Source organism: Carcharhinus amblyrhynchos, chromosome 3, assembly GCF_965287045.1.
Source record: "Carcharhinus amblyrhynchos chromosome 3, sCarAmb.v2.hapA, whole genome shotgun sequence".
Lineage (NCBI taxonomy): Eukaryota > Metazoa > Chordata > Chondrichthyes > Carcharhiniformes > Carcharhinidae > Carcharhinus > Carcharhinus amblyrhynchos.
The window spans coordinates 11,884,353-11,907,964 of record NC_137326.1 but is presented as its reverse complement, the minus strand read 5'-3'; the positions used below and the strand labels follow the sequence as shown (position 1 = coordinate 11,907,964).

The 23,612-nt window shown below is 46.0% G+C and overlaps 1 protein-coding gene across 3 annotated transcripts in view; it reads left to right on the top strand.

The window, feature by feature from the left end:
* Positions 1 to 23,612, top strand: part of mon1a (MON1 secretory trafficking family member A) — a 35,683-nt gene continuing 12,071 nt past the window's right edge. The window contains exons 1-4 of one of the 3 annotated variants that reach the window (XM_080181403.1): positions 1 to 209; positions 12,167 to 12,312; positions 19,261 to 19,713; positions 22,417 to 23,182. In XM_080181403.1, the coding sequence (XP_080037529.1) occupies positions 12,186 to 12,312; positions 19,261 to 19,713; positions 22,417 to 23,182 (1,346 nt within the window). In that variant the 5' untranslated portion in view covers positions 1 to 209; positions 12,167 to 12,185. Of the gene's footprint in view, positions 254 to 316; positions 371 to 12,166; positions 12,313 to 19,260; positions 19,714 to 22,416; positions 23,183 to 23,612 lie in introns of those variants that run through there. The other 2 variants (XM_080181406.1, XM_080181412.1) reach the window with 2 other exon arrangements.

Below are 23,612 nucleotides of genomic sequence, written 5' to 3'. Positions count from 1 at the left end.
TGCAAGGAGTAAGTTTCCGAGAGGCAATGTCCTTCTGCACCCTGGATAGATCGCACAGAAGCAGCGGGGACCTAGACACAGGCAGGCTGTAAAGAACAGAGGAGAGAAAAGAAAACCATCAAAACGGGAGTGCGAGAGGAAATAGCCAACAGAGATATATATAAAACCCAATCCTTCCTGGCAGAAAGAAAGGCCTGACAATTAAGCAGGTTTGTGACACTCGGCTGCATTGTCTCAGTGAATGATATCACAGGTAATTAATGATTAATAGGGTGGGAAAACAGAAGTTTCCTTTAAATATTTATGGTATGGCTTCTGCCGCTGTGTAACATTGTCGCTTAGAACAGAATGCTCCAGCCGAAAATTCAAGGTACAATTTATTATTGTCACCTTAATCCTGCATTGTAAGCATTTTTTTTCCTGCATTAGTGGAGGCAATACGTCCCTGTTGTAATAGGCATGAGTGGTCTGTGATTAAGAATTGAAGAGAGAGATACTACAGATCAGGAGTAGATGGTTGGGATTGTTTAAGCTGATTCATTAGTGTCACAAGTAGGCTTACATTGACACTGCAGTGAAGTTACTGTGAAAATTCTCTAGTTGCCACACTCTGGCCCCTGTGTGGGTACACTGAGGGAGAATTTAGCATGGTCAGTGCACCTAACCAGCACGTCTTTGAGAGGAAACCAGAGCACCCGGAGGAAACCCACGCAGACACGGGGAAGAATGAGTAGACCCTGCATACAGACAGTGACCTGAGGCAAGAATTGAACCCAGGTCCCTGGTGCTGTGAGGCAACAGTGCTAACCACTGTGCCGCCCTATTAGTTAAGGAGGGTTACAGGGTGGCGCTTAGAGAATCTTAAGATCCTGAAGGGGATTGGACAGGGTGGACGCTGAAAGGATGTTGCCCCTTGTGGGGCAAACTGTGCCGCTGTGTCACCCTGGATGAAGTGGTCAGTTTGCAATCAGTGATTCACCTAGACAGGGGAGTCAGGAGGTTGGATTGCCTGCATTTAGAATTTTTGTTTCAAAGTAATCGGACCATGTGGTCCTCACTTGAGCTGCTAGTTCTGTGCTGGAAGGAGGAAGTGGGGAGCTGATGGAGTTCCCTCACAATGTTTGAGCTGCTTGTAAAGATAAATGTCCTGCTTGCTGTCCTGTTATTCATTATTTGTTCACTCTCACTTTTCCCAGCTCCAAGGGTGGGCAGTCGAGGGGCTTTGGGGTTGGCTGGGGTGGGGGGAGGGTAATGTTGCTCTGCCATCAGCAGTTTCAGACTTGCATGGGCGATTTGTCTTCTCAGTTCTATTTTTAATCGGCCAACTTCCTCTTTGCGAGGGAAGCACCTGAACTCTACTTGGCAGTGGCCCAGAATGAGATTAGTAACTTGGCCGCTGTCAAACCGCCACTGCGAAGTGACTAGCTCGGGCTGCGTTTAGAGGGTGGCTGCGCAGAAACCCGCCTGCGGATAAGGCTCGCATCTTCACCCGCTCTGGCCGATCGTCTCAAATATGTCTTCGTCCCAGCACCTTGAGTTCAAGGGCAGTGAGAGATGGACAACAAATGCTGGCCCAGCCAGCGACACCTGGAGAGGATATTTGTATTTAAAATCCCAGAACGTGTTGTGGGAAAGGATGGTGGAAGAAGACTGAGCGGTGACTCTCTTTAGGGAAGTGGATTGGTACGTGGAAAGGGAAAGAGCGGGGAGGGAGATTGGGCTAATTGGATGGCAATTTCAGCGTCTTCGATTGTCTGGGGGTCACCTGCGTTTGCCATGACTTTACCACAGGGCAGTGTGAGGAAGCAAGCTCTCCCCCTCTACCTCAGCGGGAGCTGGCATTGAATGCCAGGCTATTGGCAAAGCGGTCTCACTAGCTGAGTAACCACAATCGCCCCCACCTCACCCCCTCCTCCCAATCAGAATATTAGGCCTTGTCTTCAGAAATGTTTTGCCTGATTTCCATTCAGGTGAGACAGAGCCAGGGTGCTCTGTTCTGACAGATTTCTACCCAAGTGGCAATCATCTTTTCAAGTTGTAAAATTGTGCAACACTGAAGAGGCCATTCAGCCCATCTTCAAAGTGTCAATTCTTTGAAAGATCCATCCAGATGTTCCAAACTCCCCCAGCTCCTTCCCTTTCCGTTGTCCAATCTAGTTGAAAAAGTTAAAAGTTTAGTTATTAAGGTGACAAGTAGGCTTACATTAACACTGCAATGAAGTTACTGTGAAAATCCCTGAGTCGCCACATTCTGACACCTGTCTGGGTACACTGAGGGAGAATTTAGCACGGCCAATGCACCTAACCAGCAGATTCCTGGGAGGAAACCCACACAGACACGAGGAGAACGTGCAAACTAGACACAGACAGTGACCCAAGCTGGGAATCAAACCCGGGTCCCTGGCGCTGTGAGGCAGCAGTGCTAACCACTGTGCAAGTCACTTGGATTTTCTCCCACTGCCCTTTCAGCCAACACATTCTGGGATGTTAAACACATCTTCGCCTGGGATGTAGGTGTCACTGATAAGGCCAGCATTTATTGCCCATCCCTAACTGCTCTTCAAATCAGTGACTTGCCAGGCTGTTTCAGAGGACTGTTAAGAGGAAACCACATCGCTGTGGAGTCACACATGGACCGGACCAGATAAGGACTGAAGATCTCTTTCCCCGAAGGACGTTATTGGGTTTTTTTTTTACAACATTCGATGACTATTTCACTGAAAGTACTTTCAATTCCAGACTTTAAAACAAAAAATTGAATGAAGTTGCCATGGTGGGATTTGAATCCAGAATTAGCCTGGGGCACTGGATTGTTAGTCTAATGAAAATACCACCACACCGCCATCACCCCCAGAACAGCACAGAGGCTCAGTGGTTAGCACTACTGCCTCACAGCGCCAGGGATCCGGGTTCAGTTGTGGCCTCGGGTCACTATCTGTGAGGAGCTTGTACCTTCTCCCCATGTCTGTGTGGGTTTCCTCCCACAGTCCCAAGGTGTGCGGGTTAGGTTGATTGGCCATGCTAAATTACCCCTAGCCAATGTGGGGAAGCGATGGCCTAGTATTATCACTAAACTATAAACTCAGCTAATGTTCTGGAGACCTGGGTTCGAATCCCGCCATGGCAGATGGTGGAATTTGAATTCAATAGAAGAAAATCTGGAATCAAAATCTCCTGATGACCGTGAAACCATTGTTGATTGTCAGAAAAACCCATCTGGTTCGTTAATGTCCTTTAGGGAAGGAAATCTGCCATTCTTACCTGGTCTGGCCTACAGGTGCCTCCAGAGCCACAGCAATGTGGTTGACTCTCAACTGCCCTCGGGCAACTAGGGATGGGCAATAAATGCTGGCCAGCCAGTGATGCCCATGGCCCACGAATGAATAAATAAAAGTCAGGGGGCTTAGCAGGGTAAATATGTGGGGTTACGGGCCTGGGTGGGATTGTTAGCAGTGCAAGCCCGATGGGCCAAATGGCCTCCTTCACTGTAGGGATTCTATGAACTCAATGAGGTAAATAAATTCCTCATCTTTCCCTAGCTTTTTCGCCCACCAATTATAAGAAATTTGTCGACTGAGCTTCCTGCCATTGAAAACCGTTGCTCCTTATCCACCACATCAAAACCCACTTGTCATTTCCAGCACCAAATTGTTGCACTTTTAAAAAGAAAAGCAAGCAACCGATCTTTTCATGCCCATGCACTGTTTCTTTTGCAGGAACCTAAGACCAGGAAGGGGCCATTCAACCCCAAGGCATTCAGTGTCACCATGACTGATCAGTGACCCCCCCCCTCCATGGGCATGTTCCCCAAAAAACAGAGTTTTGCTTTGTATTAAAGTATTATTTCTATGCTAAAAGGGATCGTCACTGGTGCTCCAGCATAATTCTGTTATTGAAATCTAACCGTCATCCTTGGAAGACAGAATGGCAAAGAATGAACCCAGTTCAAATGCATCAGCATGTGCTACTGTGCCGCCCTATTAATTAAGGAGGTTACTGGGTGGCATTTAGAGAATCTCAAGATCCTGAGGGGATTGGACAGCGTGGATGCTGAAAGCGTGTTTCCCCCATGACAAAGTCTAGAACTCGGGGACACAGTTTAAAAATAAGGAATCACCCAGTTAAGGTGGAAACAAGAAGAATTTTTTTTCTCTTGAGAGTCTTGAATCTTTGGAACCGTATTCCTGAGAGAGCAGTAGAGGCAAGGCCGATGAATATTTTTAAGATAAAGGTAGATAGATCCTTGACCAGAAAGGGAGTCAAAGGTTATTGGGGGTGGGTGGGAATGTGGAGTTGAGGCCACGATTGGATCTTTTTGACTGGCAGAGCGGACTTGAGGGGGCAAGTGGGTGGTAGGGTGGTACAGTGGTTAGCTCTGCTGCCTCACTGCAGCAGGGACACAGGTTCAATTCCCGGCTTGACCACTGTCTGTGCAAAGTCTGCGCGTTCTCCTCATGTCTGCGTGGGTTTCCTCTTGGTGCTCCAGTTTCCTCCCACAGTCTGAAAGATGTGCTGGTTAGGGTGCGTCGGCCGTGCTAAATTCTCCCTCATTGTACCCGAATAGGCGCCTGAGTATGGCAACAAGAGGATATTAACAGTAACTTAATTGCAGTGTTAATGTAAGCCTACTTGTGACATGAATACATTTTAAAAAGTGGCCTACTCTTGCTTCTAGTTCATATAGAACATTGTATGTTGGTATATTTATCTGAAGGTGCAGCAATGATAAAGATGCTGGAAGTAAAATAGTGCTGTCTGTGTTAACTTCCCTAACATCTTATGTACATGATCAATAATTTCATTGTACAGAGGCCACAGTGAGGTGCTGTTTAACTGCAGTGGAAACCAAACGCTCCTTAAAGAGGCAACACTCAATCACTTGGAAACAAACTGCAAGTAGCTTCTAAAGTTTATTTATTAGTGTCACAAGTTGGCTTACATTAATACTGCAATGAAGCTACTGTGAAAATCCCCTAGTCACCACACTGGTTAGGTGCATTGACCCAAACAGGCGCAGGGGTGTGGCAACTTGGGTAATTTCACATGAACTTCCTTGCAGTGTAAGCCTCACTTGTGACTAATAAATATACTTTATTCCAGTGCCTGTTTGGGTACACTGATGGAGAATTTAGCACAGCCGGTGCACCCTAACCAGCACGTCTTTCAGATTGTGGGAGGAAACCGGAGCACCCGGAGGAAACACATGCAGACACAGGAGAATGTGTACAGATAGTGCAGAGCCAGGAATCAAACCCGGGTCCTTGGCGCTGTGAGGCAGCAGTGCTAGCCACAGTGCCACTGTGCCATAGCTCTGTGGTTATTGCATGACGGTAGAAGTGTGCACTTCTTTTTCCTCTCTGTCATTGTAATGTGCTTCTTGCTTTCCACTTTTCACTCCTGCTATGGTAGGCCACACCCTGTTGCTCTCTGGTGAGGGTGGGAGGAATCAGTCTGTTACCAATGCTGGAGCTGATGGCCAGTAGATGCACAAGAGAAGTGTGGAGTTTGCTTCAGCCTCCAGCTCCCAGTTATGGTGCTTGACTAAGATTAGTCATTAACCCTGTGTATTATAGGCTGTTTTGCTGCTGGAATTCATTTTTACCTCTTGTTGGGTTTTGACTGCAGTTAAGCAACACCTCACTGCAGACTGTACAATGAAATTATTGATTGTGTAGGTAAGATATTGTGGAAATCTACCAGTCAGCACTATTTTACTTCCAGCGTTTTATCATTCCTGCCCCTTCAGGCAACTATACCAACATACAATCTTCTAGACAAACATATGAGCTAGGAGCAGGAAAAGGCCATTTGGCCCATCTAGCCTTCTCCATCATTCTATCAGATCGTGGTTGATCTGGTTGTGGCATTTAACATCCGTATGACAGTGATCATCTTATCAATTGATATCAAATTGTAAATGTAGCTTAGGCATACACTTCTGGTACATTTGTTTTGTACGTTTGTTGCAATTTTTGGTTTAATTTCTCTGACAACTTTATATTTTGCATTTGATTCACTTTGTTAGTGGGGTAACCGTCTGTGCAGAGTCTGCACGTTCTCCCCGTGTCTGCGTGTGTTTCCTCCGGGTGCTCTGGTTTCCTCCCACAGTCTGGAAGATGCGCCGGGTAGGTGCATTGGCCATGCTAAATTCTCCCTCAGTGTGCCTGAACAGGCGCCAGAATGTGGCGACTAGGGGATTTTCACAGTAACTTCATTGCAGTGTTAATGTAAGCCTACTTATGACTAATAAATAAATTTGACTTAGCTGCAGACTTGGACTACTAGATAACTCCATGGCTCACATTTCACTAAAATCTCTTTCATGTGCCATTGTGCATGTAAATGAATATTGAATGTTTCAAGTCAGTTGGGATATATCCCAAATATATACATATTTGATGACAGATTCTGTTTCTTAGATAATCTGTTGTTACTTTGTCTTAGAAAATAGAATCTCCTACGATGTTACATTCTCTTCACTTTCCTTCAAAGTTGGACCAAAAGTAAAAATCTGTGGAAGAAAATAAAGGGTTTTGGAATGTGGATATTAAGATGTTTGCTTAAAATTGCACATATAGACCCTAAGATAAATGAAGAGATGCTTGAATTTGCCAGAGCAAAAGAACTCTTGATTTGATTTATTATTGTCACATGTATTAGCATACAGTGAAAAGTATTGTTTCTTGTGCATTATACAGACTAAACATACAGTTCATAGAGTACATAGGAGAGAAGGAAAGGAGACAGTGCAGAATGTAATGTTACAGTCATAGCTAGGGTGTAGAGAAAGATCAACTTAATATGAGGTAGGTCCATTCAAAAATCTGATGGCAGCAAGGAAGAAGCTGTTCTTGAGTCGGTTGGTACGTGACCTCAGACTTTTGTACCTTTCTCGCGATGGGAGAGAGTATGTCCAGTGTACGTGGGGTGCTTGATTATGCTGGCTGCTTTTGAGGCAGCAGGACATGTAGATGGTGTCAATGCACGGGAGGCTAGATGGACTTGGTTTCATTTACGACTCTTTGTAGTTTCTTGCGGTCTTGGACAGAGCAGGAGCCATGCAAGCTGCAATACAACCAGAAAGAATGCTTTCTATAACGCATCTGTAAAAGTTGGTGAGAATCGTGGTGGACATGCTGAATTTCCTTAGTCTCCTGAGAAAGCAGAGGCGTTGGTGGGCTTTCTTAGCTTTAACATTGGCATAGAAGGACCAGGACAGGCCGTTGGGCACCTAAAAACTTGAAGCTCTTGACCGTTTGTCTCAAAAGTGACATCCAGGAAAAAAAAAGTCCATATTTTGGCTGACTGATCACACTTGAAAAGCAACAGAAATCTCTTCGAGAGGGAAAAGATAGCAGAAGGAGAGGTTGAGATGGGGGTACTTGGATAGGGACAGTTAGAATACTGAAAGGCCTGGATAGAGTGGACATGGAGAAGATATTTCCATTAGTAGATGTGACTAGGATTCGAAGGCACAGCCTCAGAGAAAAAGGACAACCCTTTTGAACGGAGATGAGGAGGAATTTTCTCAGCCAGAGGGGTGCTGAATGTGTGGAATTCATTGCCACAGAAGGCTATGGAGGCCAGGTCACTGAGTGTATTTAAGACAGAGATAGATAGGTTCTTGATTGGTAAGGCGATCAAAGGTTACAGGGATAAGGTGGGAGAATGGGATTCAGAAACTTATCAGCCACGATCGAGTGGCAGAGCAGGTTCGATGAGCTGAATGGCCTAATTCTGCTCCTGTAGTTTATAGTCTTATGGATGACGGCTGTCACAGAGTGATTACTAATCAGCTACAGGGGAGGTGGAGATGGTGCAAGACAGATGACTATGACATACCATGACAGCAGATATCCTGTCGCTCCAAGCAACAGCAGCCATTTTGTGCCTGTTTTATATTAAAACCCTTCAATTCAGCAACTGGCCTTGGGCAACACCAGGGGCCGTACACTAATGCGTTCCAAATGTTCCAGGCAAAACACCCACTGTGATGTGTAATGTGTTAGAAATATGCTAGTGTCTATCTGACACTGCCTTAATCCCAGTGCTTTCTTCCTGACAATACAGGTCGAGTATTCTTTATCCAAAACCCTTTCTGGATTTCAAATCATTGCATTACGGATTTTGGACTAGGCCTAATTACATTACAGTGGTCGAAGCCTAGGCTAGCTCTTGTCTGTAGTAAATAAATTGACTAGAAAGGTAAGATATATCACTGAATAATCAACACAGGGTACCTGGAATAATTTACCATCCTTGGCGCAATCTGGGATTCTGCTGCCAGGGGAGGGCTCAGAGAGATTTTTTTCTTATTCATTTAAAGGAACGTGTGTATCTTTGGCTAGGACAGCATTTATTGCTCACCTACTGTTACCCTTGAGGAGGTGGTGACCTTGAACTGCTGAGGTGTAGGTACACCCACGGTGCAGTCAGGGAGGGAATCCCAGGATGTTAACTCAGCGACAGTGAAGGAATGGTGATATCTTTCCAGGTCAAGATGGTGAGGAGCTTGAAGGGAACCTTGCAGATGATATTAGCAAGTATCTGCTGCCCTTCTCCTTCTAGATGGTAGTGATCGTGGGTTGGAAGGTGCTATCTAAGGAAAACGGAGACAAACAACACCCTGCGCTAAAGGTCGTGGGGGTGTTCAGTGAGGTTCATGTCAGCTTGGGTCAAGAACGTAGAATCCCTACCGTGTGGAAGGAGGCCACTCAGCCCTTCGAGTCTGCACCGACAACAAGTCCATCCAAGCCCTATCCCCATAACCCCACCTATTTACCCTTGTATCCCCTGAAACTAAGGGGCAACTTAGCATGGCCAATCCACCGAACCTGCACGTCTGTGTAGTGCAGAAGGAAACTGGAGCACCTGGAGGAAACCCACACAGACACGGGGAGAATGTGCAAACTCCACACAGACAATCACCTGAGATCTGAATTGAACCCGGGTCACTGGCACTGTGAGGTAACAGTGTTAACCACTGTGCCACCTTATAGGTTGATGGGGGTAAAACAAAAGTATGGGTTTTTGGATGTGTTTGGTTTTTTTGGATTTACAGATAGCGGGTACTCACCCCGTACATGATTTAACCCAGTGTAGAGGAATGGCAAAGGTTGGGGTGACGCAGTAGGGGTTGGGATATTGGGAGTGAGGAGGCAGCGACAATTGGTCTCGACGTCCATTCTTAGGGGACTGAAAATTGGGCAGATTTGACATTCCGTGTCAAAACAGATTGTTGGGAATGTGTGTGCATGGTTCATGGAGTTATCACATTTTGTTGCCTTTCTAATGTTCCTCCTGATAACCGTTCAAAGATTTGAAAAATGATGACAGATGAAATAACTTCTGAGAAGCTGGTGTCCTTTCACCAAAACTGATTTATTTACAATGATTTACAAGTCTCAGGCAGGGACTTCCCAGTATAGGGTATTTACTCCGAGCGCAGCAACATGGGCACTCCATAGGATATGTGTCTGTAAAGCTCCCTGATTGGGTAGCCTTGACAGGCCTCAACTAGGGACATCTTTTTGTGTCCGACCAAATAAACAAAATCAACTTAACTTAGGGACAACTCAAAAAAGGGCAGCTCCCTAAAAGGAGCCTGAATTAAAATGTGATTAAAGAGGTTAATAATACTTTCAAATCCCTGCGGTGCCCAGCGGGCACAGAAGGCGTTAACGGTATCCTTGTACACTGCATGCTCCCTCTCCCGGGACACCCAGCTATGAATATAGCCACGGTAGAGGGGCAGACAGTCGGGTTGGACAACCTTCTTGATTGCCCACTGCCTGAAGCTGTAGATGGGCATCAATTAGGAAGCTGGTATTCCAGAGGATCCAACTCATGAATCTCAGGAAGTCATTACGACAGGAGCTTATTGATATCTCAGGAAACATTCACTTTGCTGATACTGACACATTCAATTTGCCAAACGGAAATGGCTGACCTATTTTACCTAACTCACGCTTTCTCGGTGTGCTTTGTTTACACGTTTTTCATTTGTATATATTCATCTTTGCTATATTTAGTCCTAATTATATATCTACAAAAGTCATTTACCCTACATCTGTCTGGTTGCTAAAGGATGGCATGGTGGCACAGTGGTTAGCACTGCTGCTTCACAGCGCCAGGGACCCGGGTTCAATTCTGGCCTCGGGTCACTGTGTGTGTGGAATTTGCATGTTCTCCCTGTGTCTGTACGGGTTCCCTCCAAGTGCTCCGGTTTCCTCCCACAGTCCAAAGAAGTGCGGGTTAGGTTGATTGGCTGTGGTAATTTGCCCCTTAGGGTCAGGGGGATTAGCAGGATAAATATGAGGGGTTACGCGAAAAGGGCCTGGGTGGGTTTGTGATTGGTGTAGACTTGATAGGCCGAATTGCCAAGTATTGCAAACCATTATAAATATATCAGTTTGGGTGAAAGGACACTGGCCTCTTAAAAGTTATTTCATCTGCCATCATTTTTCAAATCTTATGGAACTATAAAAGGTTGTGAATGTAGCCCAATCCATCACACAAACCAGCCTCCCATCTGTTGACTCTGTCTACACTTCCTGCTGCCTTGGAAAAGTAGCCAGCATAATCAGGGACCCCACACACACCGGACATTCTCTCTTCCACCTTCTTCCTTTGGGGAAAAAGATACAAAAGTCAGAGGTCACGTACCAATCGACTCAAGAACAGCTTCTTCCCTGCTGCCGTCAGACTTTTGAATAGATCTACCTTGCATTAAGCTAATTTTTCTCTACGCCCTGGCTATGACTGTAACACTACATTCTGTCCTCTCTCCTTTCCTTCTCTATGAACAGTATGCTTTGCCTGTATCTCACGCAAGAAACAACATTTTTCACTGTATGCTAATACATGTGAATGGCCTCGTTCTGCACTGTAGGGATTTTATGATTCTATTCTATGACAGCGGGTCTACTTTCATGATATCTGTTTTATTTGACTATCTATCCTTTACATATAACATTGTGCTATTAGTCTGAGTGTGTGAGCCAGAGAATCATGTTGCCATATCAGATAACAGATTAAATTTCCTTTTCCATAATATGCTGTTTATTTGTAGCATAAATGTAAGTATCTGTACACAGTACAGCCTTTGTTAGGTTTTAAACTTGGAAAGCTAAAAAAAATTAATTTGTTACTTTGGCACAGAGAAACATACAGAAAGGCATCGTTTCTTTGGCAGCCCTCTCTTAAACCTGTGCCCTCTAGTTTTAGACTTCCCTGATTTTGGGAAAAGATGTTGACTATCCAGCTGATCTATGCCCCTCATTATTTTATAGACCTCTGTAAGATCACCTCTAAGCCTCCTATACTTCAGAGAAAAAAGCCCCAGTCTATCCAACCTCTCCTTATAACTCAAACCATCAAGTCCCAGTAGCATCCTGGTAAATCTTTTCTGCACTGTTTCTAATTCAATAGTATCCTTGATGTTCAATTCGTTACCCGAAAGAGGAACTGCTGTTGTGTGGGTGATTATCCCCCCATTCCAGCATTTAGTCAGCGTTTGATTTGATTTATTATTGTCACATGTTTGGGATACAGTGAAAAGTTTTGTTTCTTGCGCGCTGCACAGACAAAAACATACCATGGATAGAGTACAAGGGGGGAGAACGAAAAGCGAGGGCGTGGAATTATAGTTGTTCGGAAGAGTTAGAATAGAATAAAAGCCATGGAACGAGAGTAAAAGATGCTGGGGACAGCTCACAAGAAGCTGCCTCAGTCCAGCGCCATCTTGAATGTGCCCTGCAGGTTCCTGGAACTTGAGGTATATATTCAGACACTTTATTTAACAAACCAAAGCAACTTGTTGTGATTTTTTTTTAACTGCAGGGAGGGTGAGGAGACAGACTCTGAATCTATTGCAGCCAAAATGGGATCAAATCTGTGCTACAGACATTAATCTCAGTTAGTTCAGCTAACTAAACCAGCCCTCTTCATCATATAACATTTACGGTTGTGGAGTAGGCCTGTAGATTTGACAAACTCTGGGATAACGCTGGAGCTACGGCATGGGTTTAAGTGGAATATTGTCCCATTGTAGACACCATCATTACACTTGCCGTTGATGTGATATCTGACCCTTTGGAGCTCTGAAGGCTCGTCATTTAGTTATCAGATAAATGAACCCTGCTGATGTTCTTTTGCTTGTCTGCAGTCACCCAAGGAATGAGAATATGGAGGCTGATGTTCACAACAGGAAGGTACCATGGGAGGTCAACGGCTCCTTGGCCCCAGCCGAACCCCAGCGCAGCAACAGATCGGAGAGTCCCACTCCCGGCCTGGTGGAAGGCACGGAGCCAGGTATGACATTCTTATCTAGAGTAAGATTGGGCAAGTGAGAGGGCATTCAAGATTCTCATTTTAAGAGCACGGATTGTGTGGGAAAGTTATAGAAATAAAGGAGCATGAGGAGGCCAGTTGGCCCTTCAAGCCTGTTCACCACCATGCATTATGATCATGGCTGATCATCCAACTCAGTTCCGCTTTCCCCCCCATATCCTTTGATCCTCATTTGCCTCAAGTGCTAAGTTAAAACCATACTTTCTAACCCTACAACTAAGTAAGGTGGATTGAATTCTTGTTGGTCTATTTTATGATTTCACAGAATCATAGAAGGTTTAAGGCACAGAATGAGGCCACTTGGCCCATCATGTCTGTGCTAGCCAGAATGGGCTACCCCAGCCTAATTCCACTTCCATTGTGTCCATAGTCCTGCAGGTTACAGCGTGAGGTGCACATCTAGAAACTTACTAAATGAGTTGAGGATTTCTGCTTCTGTTTCCCTTTCAGGCAGTGAGTATCGGACCTCCACAATGCACAGGGTGAAAAATAATTCCTCATCCTCCTTCTAATCTTTCTCCCAATCACTTTAAATCTATGCTCCTAATCACTAACTTCTCTATTAGAGTAAATAGGCCTTTTCCATCCACTCTGTCCAGGCTCTTCATAATTTTGTACATCTCAATCAAATCTACCCTCAACCTCCTCTGTCCCAAGGAGAATGATCCCAGCCTATCTGAACCTTGCTCACAGCAATGATTTTCCAGTTTGAGTTTAAAGCTTATGTGTGTCACAAGTAGGCTTACGTTAACACTGTCTCTTTACTTTCCATTGCAATTCCACCCTTATTGTAATGAGGTGACCAGAACTGCACACAGTACTCAAGGTGTGGCCTGACTGATGTTTTTTATAGTTCCAGCATAACCTCCCTGCTTTTATAATGCAAAAATATAGAACATAGGAACTGGGAGCAGAAATAGGTAATTCAACCCCCCGAGCCTGCACCACCATTCATTCACAGAATAGAATCCCTACAGTGCAGAAAGAGGCCATTCGGCCCATTCAGTTTGCATTGACACATTGCAGACAGGCCCTATTCCCGTAACCCCACGTATTTACCCTGCTAATCCCACTAACACTAGGGCAATTTAGCATGGCCAATCAACCTAACCTGCACATCTTTGGACTGTGGGAGGAAAACGGAGCACCCGGAGGAAACCCACTCAGACACAGGGAGAATGTGCAAACTCCACACAGACAGTGACCCGAGGTCAGAATTAAACCTGGGTCCCTGGTGCTGAGAGGCAGCACTGTGCCATCGTGCCACCCCAGAGCATGGCTGATCTCTTCCTGGTCTCAAATCCATCTTCTTATCTGTTCCCCTTATCCCTTTAACCCCTTTTTTAAAATCAGACATATATCTAGCTCCTTCTTGAAAGTACTTAATGATCCAGGCTCCACTGTGCAATGGGGCAGCGAGTTCCACAAATTCACTACCTCATGCGCTGACCTAGCCTCCACAGCTCTTTGGGGAAGAGAATTCCACAGACTTAAAGATCCTCTGAGAGGGAAAAAATTCTCCTAATTTCCGTATAAAATTGGGGACCTCTTGTTTTTAAACTGTACCCCTTAGTTCTTGTCTGTCCCACAAGGGGAAACATCATCTCAGCATCCACGCTGTCAAGTCGCCTCAGGATCTGCAATAAGATCACCTCTCATTCTCCGAAACCCCAATGGATACAGGCCCAAACTGTCCAACCTATCCTTGGAAGATAACCCCTTCATTCCAGGGAGAGTTAAGTGAAGCCTCTCTAAACTGCAGTTATAGCCTTTTTTTAAATCAGGAGACAAAAACTGTACACAATTCTCCAGATGTTGTCTCCCCAGAGCCCTGTACAAGATTTGGATAACTTTGCTACTTTTATACTTGATTCCCCTTGCAATAAACAGCAACATTCAATTTGTCTTCCTAATTGCTTGCTATACCTACACACTAACGTTTTATGATTCATGTACTGGGACACCCAGATCCCTCTGTTACACCATTTGTACCACAGAGGTCTGCAATCTCTGTCCATCTAAATAATATGCTGCTCTCCTCTTCTTCCTGCCAAAGTGACAAATCCACATTTTCTGACTTTATATTCCATATGCTAGTTCTTTTCCCACTCGCTGAAGCTATCCTTACCCCTTTTCAGATCGCAACACAATTAAACTCCCCCGGTCTCTCCCCTGCCTCCCACATTTCCTTTGGGATGGGAGTTTTCCACTTAGAGGGGAGCGGAGTTTTCTTCCCGGCATTCATCTGAGGATAGGAATTAAAATCAGCACACCCCTGCCTCCACCCTCCTCACTCAGATGCTGAAAACCAGACATAAAGATGGGAAAATCTGTCAATAATGGAAGTTCTGCTCAATAAAATATTTGGGGGCAGCGCGATGGCGTAGTGGTTAGCACTGCTGCCTTACAGCACCGGGGACCCGGGTTCGATTCCAGCCTCAGGTCGCTATCTGTGTGGAGTTTGCACCTTCTCCCCATGTCTGCTTGGGTTTCCTCTGGTTGCTCCAGTTTTCTCCCACAGCCTGAAGGTGTGCAGGCTAGGGTGGATTGGCCATGCTAAATTGCCCCTTATTGTCCAAAGATGTGCAGGCTAGGTGGATTGGCCATGCTAAATTGCCCCTTATTGTCCAAAGACGTGCAGGTTAGATGGATTGGCCATGCTAAATTGCCCCTTATTGTCCAAAGATGTGCAGGCTAGGTGGATTGGCCATGCTAAATTGCCCCTTATTGTCCAAAGACGTGCAGGTTAGATGGATTGGCCATGCTAAATTGCCCCTTATTGTCCAAAGATGTGCAGGTTAGGAGGATTGGCCATGCTAAATTGCCCCTTATTGTCCAAAGACGTGCAGGTTAGGTGGATTGGCCATGCTAAATTGCCTCTTATTGTCCAAAGACGTGCAGGTTAGGTGGATTGGCCATGCTAAGTGGCCCCTTATTGTCCAAAGACGTGCAGGTTAGGTGGATTGGCCATGCTAAATTGCCCCTTATTGTCCAAAGATGTGCAGGTTAGGTGGATTGGCCATGCTAAATTGCCCCTTATTGTCCAAAGACGTGCAGGTTAGGTGGATTGGCCATGCTAAATTGCCCCTTATTGTCCAAAAATGTGCAGGTTAGGTGGATTGGCCATGCTAAATTGCCCCTTATTGTCCAAAGATGTGCAGGTTAGGTGGATTGGCCATGTTAAATCGATGTGGAGATGCTGGAGTTGGACTGGGGTGGGCACAGTAAGAAGTTTCACAACGCCAGGTTAAAGTCCAACAGGTTTATTTGGTAGCACAAGCTTTCCGAGCACTGCTCCTTCATCAGGTGAATGGGAGCTGTGTTCATAAACAGGGCATATAAAGACACAAACTCAATTTACAAAATAATGGTTGGAATGCGAGTCTCTACAGGTAGGGATTCTATTGGCTGAAGCTTAGCAATTCTGCAACTGGTAGCTCACAATCTCCTTGCCTGTTAAAATCACAGACAGGCAAGTTCACAATCTCCTTGCCTGTTAAAATCACAGACAGGCAAGTTCACAATCTCCTTGCCTGTTAAAATCACAGACAGGCAAGTTCACACAATTATTATATCAAAAACTGGGTCCATCTCTACTTTCAAGTAAAGAGACCCCTGGATTTGACAATTTGATTTGAAACTGAAGTCCTGAATTTAAAAAGTGCTGACACGTCACAGATGCTGACTGAACAGGTTCCACGCCCTTGGCTCCGAAAGATTGACGAGTGACCTGAAGACAAAGTACAGGTCGTGAGTACAAGCAGATAAAATTAACCAGACACACTGGTTCGTATCACCCTGCTGAATAACAGCAGTCTGAAAACCTTTAAACAACGGGAGATGGAAGAGAACTTTTTAAATCGAAATAGAAAATGCTGGAAAGTCTCAGCAGGTCTGGCAGCATCTGTAAGGAGAGAAAAGAGCTGAATGTTTTGAGTCCAAATGACTCTTAGTTTTGACAGGGAGGTATAGAAAGTGGGAAGTATTTATACCGTAGGGTGAGGGAATGCGTCATAGCCACAAAAACAAGGGGAAGGCTGCTGATGGCAGTCCACAGAGAGAATAGAAGGTGTGAATGACCAAATAGAGAAGCTGAAATCCGAGGGGAGGCTGTGACAAATGAAGATATGGGTGTGGAGGGAGGTGGGGTTGGGGGTGGCGGTGGGTGGTGGGGGCTGGAAATGGGTGGGAGAGAGGTAAAATTGAGAAAAAAAGGGGAAAGGGGAGAATAGGTAAGAAAAAATAGGGGGAAAAGTCAGAGGAATGAAAAATAAAGAAATACAATAAAAAAAATGTAGAGAACAGTTAAAAACAAAATAAAATGAAAACAAAAGGGTTGAGGTGGGGTAGAATCTGAAGTTGTTGAACTCGATGTTGAGACCGGGAGGCTGTAAAGCTGGAAGATGAGCTGCTGTTCCTTCAGTTTGTGTTGAGCTTCACTGGAACGTTGCAGCAGGCCAAGGACAGACCTGTGGGAATGGGAGCAGGACCGTGTGGGAGCAACCGGATGGTCAGGGTTCTGTTTGCGCACAGACCGAAGGTGATCAGCAAAGCGATCACCCAGTCTACGCTTGGTCTCTCCGCTATTGAGGAGACCACATTGGGAGCAGTGAATGCAACAGACCAAATTGAAAGAGGTGCAAGTGAAATGTGGAATGAATGTTTTGGACCTTTGGATGGTGAGCATAGAAGCGGGAAAGGGAGAGGTGTTACCCCTTCTGCGATTGCATGAATGATGGGAGAGGTGTTGGGTATAGTAGAGGAGTGGACTGGGTTATCCCGGAGGGAACGGTCTCTGCAGAATGCTGACAGAGGGAGGGGGGGGGTGATGATGTGTTTGGTGATGGCATCACGCTGGAATTGGCAAAAATGTCAGATGATTATGCTTTTTAAATGCTTTGGTGAAGGTAGCAGTTGGGAATAAAATGACATTGGTAAAAGGCTAGAAGCAGATCCCTCCAATAGGACACTGGTGGGGGAGGGCTGCGGTATTTTAAATTTATTCTTGGGATATGGGCATCACTGGCAAGACCAACATTTATTGCCCATCCCTAACAGCCCAGAAGCAGCTACTACTGCCTGGCTTTGCAGTAGGAAAAACCCTCCTCATCCCCATCTTAGGCACAGTGGGTAGTATTACTGCCTCACAGGGACCCAGGTTTGATTCCCAGCTTGGGTCACTGTCTGTGTGGAACCTGCATGTTCTCCCCATGTCTGCGTGGGTTTCCTCTGGGTGCTCAGGTTTCCTCCCACAATCCAAAAGATGTGCCGGTTAGGTGCATTGGCCGTGCTAAATTCTCCCTCAGTCTACCCAAACAGTGTGCTGAATAGGAATTTTGACAATAACTTCATTGCAATGTTAATGTAAGCCTGTGTGACACTAATAAATAAACTTTAATCTTAAATGAGTGGCCCTTACTTTTAAATGATGACTCCCTAGTTCGAGATTCCCTGACAACGTCCACCTTGTCAAGACCCCCCCAGGATCTTAAGGGTTTTGATAATTTGTCCCTTACTCTTCTACGCTCCAATCGATACAAACCTAACCTCTCCAACCTTTCCTCGCAAGACAATCCGCCCATTCCTGGTATTAGTCTAGACCTTGCCAGTTATGTTTATGCCCTGCACCTGAATTGAAAACAAACAAACTGCACAAGACTGCCTGTAGTTTAATATAAATTGGTGTGCAAGTGACGCATCTCACTCCAATATCACAAGAATTAACCATTATGGGAATTGGACTTCTGAAGCTGCTGAGGGGAAACTGTTTTGAATCTGATCCAAGTTATATTTATTCTGGCTACAAGGCAAGGAAAACATTTCCCTTTCCAGAGTTGATATTCTTCCTCTTAAACCAGAAAGGGTAAACAAAAATATGAATTCAATAAAAATGCATCCCAGATGGTACGTATGTGAATGTAAGATTCTGAATGTGAGTGCATCTTGCTTGTTCAAGGACAAATATTTATCATGTGCCAATTTGCTCTTTATTCATTCATGGGGCATGAGCGTCGCTGGCTGACCAGCATTCATTGCCCATCCCTAGTCACCCAAGGGCAGTTGAGAGTCAACCACATTGAGTTTAAGGTTTGGTGTCACAAGTAGGCTTATGTTACACTGCCGTGAAATTATTGTGAAAATCCCTGAGTTGCCATACTCTGGCACCTATTCGGGTACACTGAGGGAGGGTTTAGCATGGCTAATGCACCTAACCGGTACAACTTTTGGACTGTGGGAGGAAACCAGAGCATCAGAGGAAACCCATGCAGACACGGGGAGAACATGCAGAATCCGCACAGACAGTAATCTAAGATGGGATTTGAACTTGGCTCCCTGGCACTGAGGCAGCAGTGCTAACCATGTACCATTGTTTTGCCCCCGCCTATTGTGGCTCTGCAGTCACATGTAGGCCAGACCAGGTAAGGTTGGCAGATTTCCTTCCCTAAAGGACATTGGTGAACCAGATAGTTATCTCAATAATTGACAACAGTTTCAGTAGATTCTTAATTCCAGATATTTTTTGTTGAATTTAAATCCTGTCATCTGCCGTGGCGGGATTCGAACCTGGGTCCCCAGAACATTAACTGGGTTTGTGCATTAATTGTCTAGCGATAATACCACTAGGCCGTTGTCTCCCCTTTCACATCAGGGCCTCTGCTTCTTGGCCTATATGCTCTCTGAGGGATGTGTTAACATATTAATTAAAAGGACCACATTTGAATTCTTTCTCTGGGTGTTCGTTGTTTAAACAGAAACCATCTGAGTTCCATGATAAGATTACAGTCATTCCCAGATAGATATCCAACAACCCTTTGAACCCTTTCGGTGTAGAGAAACTGACTCTCAGTTAGTCATTATTAGTTAATTACTGCCAGACATATCTTTACTAGCACCTGTTCCTTTATCTAGGCGCGGGACAAGAGAGTTCAATGTTTGTCCACACAAGATCATATGAGGACCTGACCGCAGATGAGGAAGTGAAGAGGTGTGTGGATAGCTCCAACCAGGCCGCCACGGAACAATCCCAGATCGAAGAGATCAGCAAAGACTTCAATGAACTGAGCACGCAGCTGACCGGTGTCGCCATGGATGTCAACAAAGAGATGATAGACAGCGAAGCGGAGGGGGACGGGACGTCTGGGAGGCCCTGCAGAGAACTGGGGCTCTCCGAGAAGGAGGAGGACGTGACGGCTGAATCGTGGAGGCAGCACCGGAAGCACATCTTTGTCTTCAGCGATGCCGGGAAGCCCATTTATTCCCGTTACGGGACGGAGGAAGCGCTGTCCTCTATCATGGGGGTGATGGTCGCACTCGTCTCCTTCATTGAGGCAAGCAAAAATGTGATCAAGTCCATCCACGCAGGTGCGTCTCAGAACTTCACTGAGATTTTGTTGCATTCCACTGTTCTCTTTGACCCGATGGGGCGGAATTTTACCGGCACAACCGCCCAAGGTTCGTACGGTTCCGTACGAGGCCAATGCCGTTCTCCGAGCCTTCCCTGTCCCCGGAATTGGAGCAGACGTGCCGGTAAAATTCCAGCCGATTATCTCCTGTACTAGCGCCAGTGTGGGTGGAAATGATGACCAAACCATTCTGAAAGGAACATTGAGACAATGGTCTTCAAACCCAGCTCCAAGCTTTCTTACCCAGTGGCTCTTATTTACATTATCCCTATTTTAAAACATCTGTAGCATCCCTACAGTACAGAGGAAGGCCATTCGGCCCATCAAGTCTGTGCCGACCACCATCCCACCCAGGCCCTATCCCCCCATAACCCCACACATGTAACCCCCGACACTAAGGGTCAATTTAGATGGCCAATCAACCTAACCCACACATCGTTGGATTGTGGGAGGAAACAGAAGCACCCGGAGGAAACCCACGCAGACACAGGGAGAATGTGCAGACTCTCAAGATAAAAGGGGGGCGGTTTAGAACGGAGTTGAGGAGGAACTTCTTCACTCAAAGGGTGGTGAATCTCTGGAATTCTCTGCCCGTTGAAGTGGTGGAGGCTGCCTCGCTAAATATTTTTAAGACGCGGGTTGATGGGTTTTTGATAAGAGAGGGGATTAAGGGTTATGGGGAGAGGGCGGGAAAGTGGAACTGAGCCACGACAGATCAGCCATGATCTTATTGAATGGCGGGGCAGGCTCGAAGGGCCAGATGGCCTACTCCTGCTCCTATTTCTTATGTTCTTATGTTCTTATGTTCTCTGCACAGACAGTGACCCAGGCTGGAATCAAACCCGGGTCCCTGACGCTGTGAGTCAGCAGAACCACTGTGTCACCATGCCACCCGCGACGAGAGCAGGGGGGATTCTTAGTCATCCATGTGATGGAAAGAATGTTGCAGCCTCTACCATCACAATCCATAGCTCCAGATTACAACACGCATGGAAAAGTGCATGTTGCCACGGTAACTCGGACTTAGTAAACTGTGACACACCACCGGTCCAACTTTCCGATTCTGTTCCCTAATTCTCCCATTCCCTACACCTGTTTGAGTTTCTTCATGCCATATCCCAGTGGATGAAGATCTGCTCCCAGCTGTCCTTAGACACTTGATATGACCAGCCATCTGAGAGAGTACAACAACAGACTGGCAGTATTTCTTTCTGAAACTCCTGGCGATTTGAGATGTTTCTGTGTAGTCTGAGTTTCTCATGAAAAGCTCGCCTGCCTATCCTAATTTGTCCCCATAAATCACGTTTCTTCATCCCCGGTATCATCTTCGTGAATCTCTTCTGCTCTCTCCCCCATGACCTGATCATCTTCTAGAAAGAGGAACCTCCATAATAGGGCTCCAGCGTTTAATTGTGCCCTGGCCTTCAACTCAACTTACCCGTGTTGTTAATGTCTCGTCAATTACATTGTTAAGGTTAAGAGAAACAGATGCTGGCCATTAATTGTTCATGAGCGTGTATAAATAGAGGATATTAATGACATGGGGTTGAATTTTTAAAATTTTGTTTATTATTCTCACAAGTAGGCTTACATTAACACTGCAATGAAGTAACTGTGAAAATCCCCTAGTTGCCACACTCCGGTGCCTGTTCGGGCACACTGAGGGAGAATTTAGCATGGCCAATGCACCTAACGTCTTTCAGACTGCAAGAAAACTGGAGCTTACGGAGGAAACCCACGCAGACATGGGGAGAACATGCAAACTCCGCACAGGCAGTGACCCAAGCCGGGAATCTAACCTGGGTCCCTGGCACCTGTGAGGCAGCAGTGCTAGCCACTGTGCCACCATGGTGGCATGGTAGCACAGTGGTTAGCACTGCTGCTTCACAGCTCCTGGTTTCGATTCCCAGCCTGGGTCACTGCCTGTGTGGAGTCTGCACATTCTCCCTGTGTCTGCGTGGGTTACCTCATGGTCCTCCGATTTCCTCCCACAGTCCAAAGGTGTGCAGGTTAGGTTAATTGGCCACGCTAAATTGATCCCTAGTGTCCCAGGCTGTGTAGGTGAGAGGCATTAGTGGGGTAAATGTGTGGAGTTGTGGGCATAGAGCCTAGGGTGAGGTTGTTATCAGTGCAGACTCGATGGGCCAAATGGCCCCCTTCTGCACTGTCTATGATTTCTATGATTCCATGATTCTCTGGCACGGTGAATGGGAGGAGAGCTGTGAGACTGAACAAATCACTACAAACAGGGGATAGCTGGGACACTGGGTTGAATGGGAAGAGAGGTAAGGGACTGAATAAGTCAGTAGACTTGCTCGATAAAGAAAAACTCTGTGTGCCTTGGTTTCTGCTTCACCAACTGGTTTTCATCCAATTAAAACATGTGACTGATGCAATTTAACCGGGAAATGGGGATTAGAGAGTCATTTGCTATCTGTGAGGAAACCAGAAAAAGCAGGGGCCACCGTAACCGTGATTTGTATTTTTAAAGAAGAAACATCTGGCACCTTGGTTACCGGCTGTACATTCGCCTTGGGGTGTTAAGCAGTTTTTTTTGTCATTTTTATCCAATGAAAGATTTGTTTGCCCAGCACTGCGTCAATCATCTCTTCCCAAAGCAGCGCAGTGTAGATTGACAAAGTCTCTGCTTTCTTTTCCGCAGAGGGTTATAAGGTGGTGTTTGTCCGCCGCAGTCCCCTTGTCCTCGTGGCTGTCTCTCGCACCCGCCAGTCAGAGCAGGAGGTGGCTAAGGAACTCCTGTACGTTTACTACCAGATTATCAGCCTGCTGACTTTAACTCAGCTGAACAGGATCTTCGAGCAGAAGAAGAACTACGATCTCCGCCGACTGCTCTCGGGCTCTGAGCGGATAACTGACCATCTCCTCAATCTGATGGACAAAGATCCCAGCTTCTTAACGTGCGCAGTGCGGTGCCGCCCGCTGCCCTCTTCTGTGAGAGATATGATTAGCAGCAGCCTCCAGCAGGCCAAAGACAAGAGTCTCGTCTTCTCCATTCTGGTGGCCCAGAACCAACTCGTCACGCTGGTGAGAAAAAAGGACCAATTTCTTCACCCCATCGACCTCCATCTTCTCTTCAACCTCATCAGCGCGTCCACCTCCTTCCGGGACGGCGAGGCCTGGACTCCCGTCTGTCTGCCCAAGTTCAACTCCAGCGGATTCTTCCACGTCCACATCTCCTACCTTGACCAGGCCAGCAGCCTGTGTTTGCTTCTCATCTCCACTGACCGCGAGCACTTCTTCACCATCTCCAACTGTAAAACCAAGTTTCTGGAGCGCGTGAAGAGACGCAATACCTTGCAGACGCTGCTGGAAGAGTTGCGGACTCCGTCTTACAGTGTTTCCCAAGTGGGCATCCAAGACCTGAGGCACTTCATTTATAAATCGAGGAGCTCGGGGCTTTTCACCAGGTAGGCACCTGTTCGTTCCTACACCACCGTCTCTCAGAGTACTTCATTGTGAAGTAATTCCTTTTAATATTGATAAACGTGTTACACACAGAGCCCAAATAATATAAATCTTTTCTTTCTTCTTTCATGGGGCATATGCAAGGCCAGCATTTCTTGCCCATCTCTAACTCCCCTTGAACTGACTGATCTACTAGACCATTATAGAAGGCTGGTAAGAAAAGGGATGTGGGCATTGCTGGCTGGGTCAGCATTTATTGCCCATCCCTAATGTGTTTGAACTGAGTGGTTTGCAAGGCCAGTTCAGAGGGCAGTTGAGAATTAACCACAAACAAAATGGCGCCAGAGCAAGGTGACTTCTTGTGAGCTGTTTCCAGCATGTCCTTAATTCCATCTTTTACTCTAATTGTACGCTCTTAAAACTCTGACGGTC